Source organism: Hyperolius riggenbachi, chromosome 11 (assembly GCF_040937935.1).
Source record: "Hyperolius riggenbachi isolate aHypRig1 chromosome 11, aHypRig1.pri, whole genome shotgun sequence".
Lineage (NCBI taxonomy): Eukaryota > Metazoa > Chordata > Amphibia > Anura > Hyperoliidae > Hyperolius > Hyperolius riggenbachi.
The window spans coordinates 224,017,731-224,029,372 of record NC_090656.1 but is presented as its reverse complement, the minus strand read 5'-3'; the positions used below and the strand labels follow the sequence as shown (position 1 = coordinate 224,029,372).

The following is an 11,642-nucleotide window of genomic DNA, read 5'->3' as shown; positions in this document are numbered from 1 at the left end:
CCTTCAAGTGTCCCCCTCGCTGTATTTTTTATTTTACCAGTAATCAATGTTCTTAAAGGACACTAGAAGCCAAAAGGCTCTGGTAAAATAAAACCTGCACTGGGTAGGGAGAGAAAATTCAATACTTACTGCTTGTTGTTCCCCACCGTCAGCCTATTCCTCCCAGTCCTGGTGACTTGGCTGACCTTGGCAGAAGCAAAGATAATCCAGGTTATCTTTGCTTCTGCCTGGCGCATAATGATGGGCAGAAGTACACACACTCCCCCCACCTCCGCCCTAGCATCTGCACTCCACTGAAAAGCAAGCTGCAGAGGCTACGTGATTAGCCTGATGCTTGCTTTTCAGTGGAGCACAGATGCTAGGACGGAGGAGGCGAGTGTGCATACCTCTGCCCATCATTATGCGTCAGGCAGAAGCCAAGATAATCCAGGTGTAGGCTACTTTCACAGTAGGTCATTACGGTTTGATGCGAGATTAGTCGCAACTTTCCAAAAATGTTACAATGCAACTATGTCCTGTTATCGTCGCATACAGGCAATGATAAGTATGCTTCCAGGTCATCACTGAGCATGTGCAAATAGTCCAACGTAGTTAACGTGTATAACGCACTGCATGCAGCACTTTCTAATACTACACACAAACGCAACATTTTCTAACGTGCGACTTTAACGTCGCACTGTGAGAGACCTAAAGGTCAGCCAAGTCACCAGGAGGAATAGGAGTAGACCGGCAGCTGACAGCAGGGAACAACAGAAGCGGTAAGTATCTTAATTTTCTCTCCATACGTAGTGCAGATTTCATTTTACCAGAGCCTTTTGGCTTCTGGTATCCTTTAATAACAAGAAGCTTTTTTTTTTTTTCCAAAAAGAAACAGATTCTCAGGTCTTCGGATCGCAAGTCGGGTATTACCTGTCCATACTAATTACATAAATACTTGAACAAGCGACACGCATGCTAACCTAGAAAAAAACAAAAACACAAGTAGATAAATTCTACTTACATAACAGATGTATTGTGCTATCCATGTAATGATTCCTGTGAATTTAATAAGAGGAAAAAGCAGAAAATCCTATTCTAGGCAGGGGCCCTTGCCAAGCTAATGCTGACATCATATCCTCCCTGACTCTTGTTTTCCCCCCTCCCTTCTCTTGCTCATTGTGTATTCATTAGCTGCCCTCCTCCCAGAGTCTTCAGACACTCCCACTGAGGTGTATACTAACAACTGCACTGTTTTTGTGTTTATTTACATATCCAATCACAGAGTCACCTCAGCCTTGCTTGTAAACACAAGTGATCAGAGGGTGTTTCTGATAAGCAGCTAGGCAGGGAAATAAATGGAAGAGATGGAATATATTATTATAGATAAGAACTCCCAGCATTCAACTCTTTGGCACTAAGCCCAGTGCTCCTAAAGTATGTGATCACTACAAACCGTAAAAGCAGAAAAAAAGTTTTGAATGCAGGATTAGCATCTTTATCACTTAATACACTCAGACAAGTTGCTGTTGAAATTTGATTTTTATGGTGACAATACCGCTTTAAAAAAATGCACATATCAAGTGTTACCATAATTAGTATGTGCATCTTTCATTAGTAAAATAAGGAATTCAATTGTCAAACTTGGACCTCTAGCTGTTAAGAAACTACAAGTCCCACAATGCATTGCAAGAGTCTTACAGCCACAGTCATGATTCATAAAGGCAAATGCATTGTGGGACTTGTAGTTCCTTAACAGCTGGAGGGCCACGTTTACCCATGCCTGGTTTAGCAGGTTGCCTGCCTTTCCTACTGATCCTCTCCTCTCCATAATTCTCTGCTAATCAGGTGTGCATCCACTCTTAATTCAGACAACAACTTTTGGCCATTCAAAAGAGCATTTGTGGCGGTGTCAGCCAAGAGTTTTATAACAGACAGGAATTCCCAAAGTTTGGGTGACAAGTAGTTGTAAGATGGGGATTCATTTCAGCTAATTGTTTTCAGGTGCCTCAGATTCTCTTTCCCCCATAGGACAGGGCATATTTCCACCAAACCAAAGGCAGGAACTAGAGCTGGGATGTATCCCAAATGATTCCGGATTGTACATAAAATTGTGTGATGCATGTAAGAGTAGTATAACGTGTAAACAGAGGCACCAGTAGGATAAAAATTGCTAAAAGGATTAAGAATAGAGGAGGCAGTGGTGGACTTACCTCCTCCAAGTAGCTTTCACAGGCATGTCCCACTTCATCAGGCTATAAACAGAGCATAGAACAATTGCAGGTCAAGTTCAAGAGGTGCTAAGCTTTGAACTAGACCTGCAATTGTTATATGCTCAGTTTATGCGTACGAGAAGAATCGGCGCCGGGAGACTTGGGCGCAGGATACAGCTGGTATATGGCTAGTCCTGGTGCTGCACAAGTCCCAACCGTGTTAATTACTATTCCCCCTCCAAGTCCACGTGGATGATGGGGAATGATGTAATTCGGCTTCCAGCGGTTGCTGGAAGCCGAATTACAGCGTTTTAAATGTTACTTCAGCTCCCTCTTCTGACGGCGCCAAAGTAACACTGTGTGCTGCTATAGCCATAATACCTATTACGGCCTATGGTGGCGCCGGCTGCGCCTAAGTCTCCTGCGCTGGCTTCTTCGCCGTTTAGAGCCTGATGAAGCAGCATATGCCTGCAAAATGCATTACTCAGCACTTTTGGAGTAACTACATATTTTTTTTGTTGAATCTCATCAACAGTAGTCTGTGTCTACTTGGAGGCGGCAAGTCTACCACTGCATTCTCCATTAACAATTTTAGCAATTTTATCCTACTTTATATTCTGCTCTACAGAGCGAATTCTTATGGTGTGTACACACTTGAAAGATAAATGAAAGATCTCAGACCAATTTTACCTCATTCCAAGTAGTATGAGAGCCATACTCTACACAGTCTATTCTATTGAGCTGAACTCCCCATCAGATAAAAATCTTTGCAAGATGCTGCACACATTCAACAGATCATTATCTGCAAAAGATCTGTTCCTGCCAAAGATCCATTCATAGTCTATGATATCTGCAAATCCTCATACACAACTTGTTTAACGGACATTCATCTGCAGATCAGACAATCATCTGCAGATCTAAAAAAACATCCTGGTGGATCTGATCTGCAGATGAATGTCTGTTAAACAAGGTGTGTAGGAGGATCTGCATATCAGACTATGAACGCATTTTGCAGGAACAGATCTTTTGTGTCTGTACAGCATCTTTGTGTGCAGCATCTTGCAAAGATTTCTATCTGATGGGGAGTTCAGCTCCATAGAAAAGACTGTGTAGGTGTGGCTCTCATACTACATGGAAGGGAGTAAAATTGGTCTGATATCTTTCAAGTGTGTACACACCATTAATCCTGAGTGGGGTCTAATCTCCCAACCTGCCTTTACAGTGATTGCCTGGATAGTAACCCTGGTTTGTGAGTATACAAATATATACTTTATCATACCCAATCACCAGTACATACTACACTATTTTGGGCTCAGCACCTGCCTTTTATGCAAAAAAATAGTAGTTGGACTTTAGACTGAGAATAGTATACTCTAACTACTATTCTTACAGGGATCACACAGTTCTTATGTACAAAATTCCTTAGATTTGAGAATGAAGGAAATGCAGCATTCATCCCATCTGTACCAGGAACTATCCCACTCCAGGAAAGTCACTGAATTGACATGTTCACTGTTTATAAGCTGCAAAACAAGTAGTAAAAATACCAAAACTAAAAAAGAAAGAAAAACACCTGAAAATTAACAATATACAGTTTTTATATAAACACAACAGTTTGGTATATGAAATGGTTTCCAAACGAAGATCACTGCAAATTCCAAATCCTCTTCTTACACCCATCAGATGAAAAACTGTATTCTTTCTAAAGTAATCGAACATCTGATTAAAAATTAAAAAAAAAAAAAACTCATTGTAGAGCAGTAGCTGGGTCATAAAATAAATAAAGAAAATTTTAAAAGAAAAAAAAAAATGGTGGCTTGGAAAAGTTCACTGAGGGGGAAGGCGGCGGCGCCTTGGTTCTTCAGCTGCATGCAGACAACGGGCACAATCTGACTACAAACCACAAGTCCAATGACGGTTCAGACGGTGAACCCAACATGGCCGGAAAAAGGCCCCCCATGAAACAAGGACACCACTCGTCAGATTTGTAGATGCTGCAGATACGACAGTCCCTAGATTCTGAACTCTAAGCAACGAATGATCCGTATGTAGAACAACTGCAGGTGCAATGCTCAAACTACAGTAGGAGAAGGGATATAGAAAATACAGGCAGTACAAACAAAATGTAGAAAGAATGTGTCATGATAAAAGTCTGTTGCTGGCGAACGAGTGGAGACGACAGTCTGGCAGCACCGCTGTATCTCGTCATTCTAGTACGGCCGCCCTCGGCTGCGATTCCCACGCGTTCCCCATCCTCTTCCTCGGCCGCCGCGGAATCCGCCTCTCTGCTCTGTAAGAAACACAAAACACTTTATTCAGAGGTTTTCATACAGCTGTAACAGGGAAAAGTCATTCTAAAACAAAACATACACAGCTCAGTGATCCAGAGGACCTCTTGAAGGAGGAACACTATTGAATGGAATAATAAGTGCCAGCGCACACCAAAAACCTCAAGCAGATCCACAAAACGCTAGGGGTTTTTGAAGCAGATTTTCAGAGCAATTCTAGGCATGTTTCGAGAGGTTTTCTAAACATGCCTAGCATTTTTTTGGAGCATTTGTGTATATTGTTACAGTAGAGCTGCTACTGAACAGCTTCTGTAACAAAAAACGCCTGGAAAACCACTCTGATCTAGCGTTTTTCAGAGCGGTTTTCCACTTTCCTATACATTGAGGCAGAAACTCCTCAGAAATCTCAAAATGCTGCAGTCCGAGTTCGCATTTGTGGAAAACAAAAAAAAAAAAAAAAAGAAACCGCTCGGGTGCGCGGTACATTGGTTGTTCCGTTAAAAAAAAAAAAAACTATTTCTTTTAATTGGAGCAAGAAATCTGATTTCTCTTTTTCTATGATATAAGGTGATCGAAGTGGAGGATTTTTCTGCTCAATTTTTATAAAAATTGAACAGTGTAGGGTGCAGTGTAGGTCAAATTTCTTAAAGCGGAATATAACTCAAGCATTTCATCTTTGCTCTAAAAAAAACATTTACAGCATATTAAATGCAACCAGAATTTTTTTTTATTAGACCAGCATTCGAAGGGTTACACACAGAGCTTTAACCACTTGAGGACCTAGGGCTTTCTACCCCTTAAGGACCGGCCACTTTTTTTCCCATTCAGACCACTGCAGCTTTCACGGTTTATTGCTCGCTCATACAACCTACCACCTAAATGAATTTTGGCTCCTTTTCTTGTCACTAATACAGCTTTCTTTTGGGGCTATTTGATTGCTCCTGCGATTTTTACTTTTTATTATATTCATCAAAAAAGACATGAATTTTGGCAAAAAAATGATTTTTTTAACTTTGTGCTGACATTTTTCAAATAAAGTAAAATTTCTGTATACATGCAGCGCGAAAAATGTGGACAAACATGTTTTTGATTAAAAAAAAAAACCATTCAGTGTATATTTATTGGTTTGGGTAAAAGTTATAGCGTTTACAAACTATGGTGCAAAAAGTGAATTTTCCCATTTTCAAGCATCTCTGACTTTTCTGACCCCCTGTCATGTTTCATGAGGGGCTAGAATTCCAGGATAGTATAAATACCCCCCAAATGACCCCATTTTGGAAAGAAGACATCCCAAAGTATTCACTGAGAGGCATAGTGAGTTCATAGAAGATATTTTTTGTCACAAGTAAGCGGAAAATGACACTTTGAGAAAAAAAAAAAAAAAAAGTTTCCATTTCTTCTAACTTGCGACAAAAAAAAATGAAATCTGCCACGGACTCACCATGCCCCTCTCTGAATACCTTGAATGGTCTACTTTCCAAAATGGGATCATTTGTGGGGTGTGTTTACTGTCCTGACATTTTGGGGGGTGCTAAATTGTAAGCACCCCTGTAAAGCCTAAAGGTGCTCATTGGACTTTGGACCCCTTAGCGCAGTTAGGCTGCAAAAAAGTGCCACACATGTGGTATTGCCGTACTCAGGAGAAGTAGTATAATGTGTTTTGGGGTGTATTTTTACACATACCCATGCTGGGTGGGAGAAATACCTCTGTAAATGACAATCTTTTGATTTTTTTACACACAATTGTCCATTTACAGAGGTATTTCTCCCACCCAGCATGGGTATGTGTAAAAATACACCTCAAAACACATTGTACTACTTCTCCCGAGTATGGCGATACCACATGTGTGGCACTTTTTTGCACCCTAACTGCGCTAAAGGGCCCAAAGTCCAATGAGTACCTTTAGGATTTCACAGGTCATTTTGAGAAATTTCGTTTCAAGACTACTCCTCACGGTATTTTAGAAAGAAGACACCCCAAGGTATTCCGTTAGTAGTATGGCGAGTTCATAGAAGATTTTATTTTTTGTCACAAGTTAGCGGAAAATGACACTTTGTGAAAAAACACAATTAAAATCAATTTCCGCTAACTTTTGACAAAAAATAAAATCTTCTATGAACTCACCATACTCCTAACGGAATACCTTGGGGTGTCTTCTTTCTAAAATGGGGTCATTTGTGGGGTTCCTATACTGCCCTGGCATTTTAGGGGCCCTAAACCGTGAGGAGTAGTCTTGAAACGAAATTTCTCAAAATGACCTGTGAAATCCTAAAGGTACTCATTGGACTTTGGGCCCTTTAGCGCAGTTAGGGTGCAAAAAAGTGCCACACATGTGGTATCGCCATACTCGGGAGAAGTAGTACAATGTGTTTTGAGGTGTATTTTTACACATACCCATGCTGGGTGGGAGAAATACCTCTGTAAATGGACAATTGTGTGTAAAAAAAAATCAAAAGATTGTCATTTACAGAGGTATTTCTCCCACCCAGCATGGGTATGTGTAAAAATATACCCCAAAACACATTGTACTACTTCTCCCGAGTACGGCGATACCACATGTGTGGCACTTTTTTGCACCCTAACTGCACTAAGGGGCATAAAGTCCAATGAGTACCTTTAGGATTTCACAGGTCATTTTTGTTTCAAGACTACTCCTCACGGTTTAGGGCCCCTAAAATGCCAGGGCAGTATAGGAACCCCACAAATGACCCCATTTTAGAAAGAAGACACCCCAAGGTATTCCGTTAGGAGTATGGTGAGTTCATAGAAGATTTTATTTTTTGTCAAAAGTTAGCGGAAATTGATTTTAATAGTTTTTTTTCACAAAGTGTCATTTTCCGCTAACTTGTGACAAAAAATAAAAACTTCTATGAACTCACCATACTCCTAACGGAATACCTTGGGGTGTCTTCTTTCTAAAATGGGGTCATTTGTGGGGTTCCTATACTGCCCTGGCATTTTAGGGGCCCTAAACTGTGAGGAGTAGTCTTGAAACCAAATGTCGCAAAATGACCTGTGAAATCCTAAAGGTACTCATTGGACTTTGGGCCCCTTAGCGTACTTAGGGTGTAAAAAAGTGCCACACATGTGGTACCGCTGTACTCAGGAGAAGTAGTATAATGCGTTTTGGGGTGTATTTTTACACATACCCATGCTAAGTGGGAGAAATATCTCTGTAAATGACAATTGTTTGATTTTTTTTTTTACACACAATTGTCCATTTACATAGAAATTTCTCCCACCCAGCATGGGTATGTGTAAAAATACACCCCAAAACACATTATACTACTTTTCCTGAGTACGGCGGTACCACATGTGTGACACTTTTTTGCAGCCTAGGTGCGCTAAGGGGCCCAACGTCCTATTCACAGGTCATTTTGAAGCATTTGTTTTCTAGACTACTCCTCGCGGTTTAGGGCCCCTAAAATGCCAGGGCAGTATAGGAACCAAGGTATTCCGTTAGGTGTATGGCGAGTTCATAGAAGATTTTATTTTTTGTCACAAGTTAGTGAAAAATGACACTTTGTGAAAAAAAACCAATAAAAATTAATTTCCGCTAACTTGACAAAAAATAAAATCTTCTATGAACTCGTCATACACCTAACAGAATACCTTGGGGTGCCTTTTTTTCTAAAATGGGGTCACTTGTGGGGTTCCTATACCGCCCTGGCATTTTACAGGCCCAAAACCGTGAGTAGTCTGGAAACCAAATGTCTCAAAATGACTGTTCAGGGGTATAAGCATCTGCAAATTTTGATGACAGGTGGTCTATGAGGGGGCGAATTTTGTGGAACCGGTCATAAGCAGGGTGGCCTTTTAGATGACAGGTTGTATTGGGCCTGATCTGATGGATAGGAGTGCTAGGGGGGTGACAGGAGGTGATTGATGGGTGTCTCAGGGGGTGGTTAGAGGGGAAAATAGATGCAATCAATGCACTGGGGAGGTGATCGGAAGGGGGTCTGAGGGTTTGGCCGAGTGATCAGGAGCCCACACGGGGCAAATTGGGGCCTGATCTGATGGGTAGGTGTGCTAGGGGGTGACAGGAGGTGATTGATGGGTGTCTCAAGGTGTGATTAGAGGGGGGAATAGATGCAAGCAATGCACTGGCGAGGTGATCAGGGCTGGGGTCTGAGGGCATTCTGAGGGTGTGGGCGGGCGATTGAGAGCCCTAGGGGCAGATAAGGGTCTAATCTGATAGGTAGCAGTGACAGGGGGTGATTGATGGGTAATTAGTGGGTGTTTAGGGTAGAGAATAGATGGAAACACTGCGCTTGGGTGGTGATCTGATGTCGGATCTGCGGGCGATCTATTGGTGTGGGTGGGTGATCAGTTTGCCCGCAAGGGGCAGGTTAGGGGCTGATTGATGGGTGGCAGTGACAGCGGGTGATTGATGGGTGGCAGTGACAGGGGGTGATTGATGGGTGGCAGTGACAGGGGGTGATTGATGGGTGATTGACAGGTGATCAGTGGGTTATTACAGGGGAGAACAGATGTAAATATTGCACTGGCGAATTGATAAGGGGGGGTCTGAGGGCAATCTGAGCGTGTAGGCGGGCGATTGGGTGCCCGCAAGGGGCAGATTAGGGTCTGATCTGATGGGTAACAGTGACAGGTGGTGATAGGGGGTGATTGATGGGTAATTAGTGGGTGTTTAGAGAAGATAACAGATGTAAACGATACATTTGGGAGGTAATCTGACGGCGGGTTTGCGGGCGATCTAATGGTGTGGGTGGGAGATCAGATTGCCCGCTAGGGGCAGGTTAGGGGCTGATTGATGGGTGGCAGTGACAGGGGGTGATTGATGGGTGATAGGTGATTGGCAGGTGATTGACAGGTGATCAGTGGGTTATTACAGGGAAGAACAGATGTAATTAATGCACTGGCGAATTGATAAGGGGGGGTCTGAGGGCAATCTGAGCGTGTAGGCGGGTGATTGGGTGCCCGCAAGGGGCAGATTAGGGTCTGATCTGATAGGTAACAGTGACAGGTGGTGATAGGGGGTGATTGATGGGTGATTGATGGGTAATTAGTGGGTGTTTAGAGGAGAGAATAGATGTAAACAATGGATTTGGGAGGTGATCTGATGTCGGATCTGTGGGCGATCTATTGGTGTGGGGGGGTGATCAGATTGCCCGCAAGGGGCAGGTTAGGGGCTGATTGATGGGTGGCAGTGACAGGGGGTGATTGACGGGTGATTGACGGGTGATTGACAGGTGATTGATGCATACAGTAAACAGGGGGGGGGGTGGTCTGGGGAGAATCTGAGGGGTGGGGGTGATCAGGAGGGGGCAGGGAGCAGGGGGGGGGGATAAAAAAAAAAAATAGCGTTGACAGATAGTGACAGGGAGTGATTGATGGGTGATTAGGGGGGTGATTGGGTGCAAACAGGGGTCTGGGGGGTGGGCAGGGGGGGGTCTGATGGGTGCTGTGGGCGATCTGGGGCAGGGGGGGGAGAAATCAGTGTGCTTGGGTGCAGACTAGGGTGGCAGCAGCCTGCCCTGGTGGTCCCTCGGACACTGGGACCACCAGGGCAGGAGGCAGCCTGTATAATACACTTTGTAAACATTAAAGCGTATTATACACTTTGTATGCGGCGATCGCGGGGTTAACATCCCGCCGGCGCTTCCGTATAGCCGGCGGGATGTTGCGGCGAGCGAGCGGTGACAGGCGCCGGCGGAGGATCGCGTCACGGATGACGCGATCGCTCCGCCCATGCCCTTAAATGGACCGCCGCCTCTGTGGGTGAGCCGGTCCTTAAGGGCTCCACTTCCCGGCCGCCTCTGTGCGTTAGGCGGTCGGGAAGTGGTTAAAGTTCAGTGCAGTGAAATGCAGACACATCCGAACATTACATAATGTTACCTTGTGTTTACTTAAATGTATCAAGTGAGGAATGCAACACATTCTATGACTGTGGAGAAGCTGCTGGACACAGACAGAGTCAAAGCATTTCTGCCTTCACTACATAATGAATAAAACCAGTTAAAAAATGCAAAGTCAGCTCACAAAGCAAGGAAAGAAAAAAAACAAACAAAAAAAAAACAAAATGTACTTTTGGGAACCTAGAATATCTAAATGAATAATACTTCTGCACAAATGCAAATATGATAACCGTATGGCATATACAAAGTAGGAAAACATGTTTATTGCATATTATGTCATTTTTAAACTGCTTTAATATACACACCCAACCAAGTTCTCAAAAACATTTTTCATAATTGAGGAAAAATTGAACGTGTGTTTGTAACATGAAAAATCTGACTAATGTACCAGAGACATTTATTGTGATCCTTGAATTGAAATAAAAACAAAATCTGGTGTGTGGCTACCTTTAGCCCGGTTAGGTGCAGCGCTGGATAAGGTTTGCTGTGAGCGCTGAAGTGAGCGGAGACGCCACCTGGCTTCCCACAGAACTCTGGAGCAGAAGGCTGCATAAGCAGAATATAACCCTGCATTTCAACTTTGCTCTAAAACATTTACAGAATATTATATGCAACCAGCATTTTTTTTTTTACTAGACCAGCATTGGAAGGGTTACACACAGAGTTTTAAAGTTCGTGGAGAGAACTGCAGACGCATCCGAAGCTTAGATAGATATATTTAACTAAATATGCTGTAAATAAATGTTAGAGCAAAGTTGAAATGCAGGGTTATATTCCGCTTTAACAGCCTTGGCTAAGCATAACTGGAAGGGTGGGGCTACATATCAACATACAGTAATATATAGCTGTATGCAGTGTTTCTGATACTGAGACCAGGATAATAACTGTAAAAGTATTCTCAATTTACTGCAGTGATTACAAATGATCTTTTGATTTCCATACACTGGAACTTCAGCAACCATGGCAACAAACTCCCATGCTTCTGCAGGTAGCAGATTCCACTGATAGGCACACCTGCACTAATGCTTGGACTGGCATCAAAGAGACTCCCCTATCCAGCAGTATCTGGAAGGCTTGTGCTTTACATGCACAAAAAACAAAAAGCAAGCAGGCTGAAATAAAGCTTTGACACTGCGGTACACAGAAATGAGCAGGAGCTGTATGGAGCAGCAGAAGTTACCGGGAAGGTAGATCTCCATTTTTGCCAGCGAGTGTCGGTAGCAATGACGACCTGCATGATTACAGAGGATTCCTGCATGCTGGAGGTGGTCCAATCAAATACACA

General features: G+C 43.1%; 1 protein-coding gene across 1 annotated transcript in view; it reads right to left on the bottom strand.

The window, feature by feature from the left end:
- Positions 1–3,769: 3,769 nt before the first annotated feature.
- The window catches only part of API5 (apoptosis inhibitor 5), a 45,054-nt gene continuing 37,181 nt past the window's right edge, over positions 3,770–11,642 (bottom strand). The window contains exon 14 of the mRNA XM_068261028.1: positions 3,770–4,479. Within this exon, the coding sequence (XP_068117129.1) occupies positions 4,400–4,479 (80 nt within the window). The 3' untranslated portion in view covers positions 3,770–4,399. The remainder of the gene's footprint in view (positions 4,480–11,642) is intronic.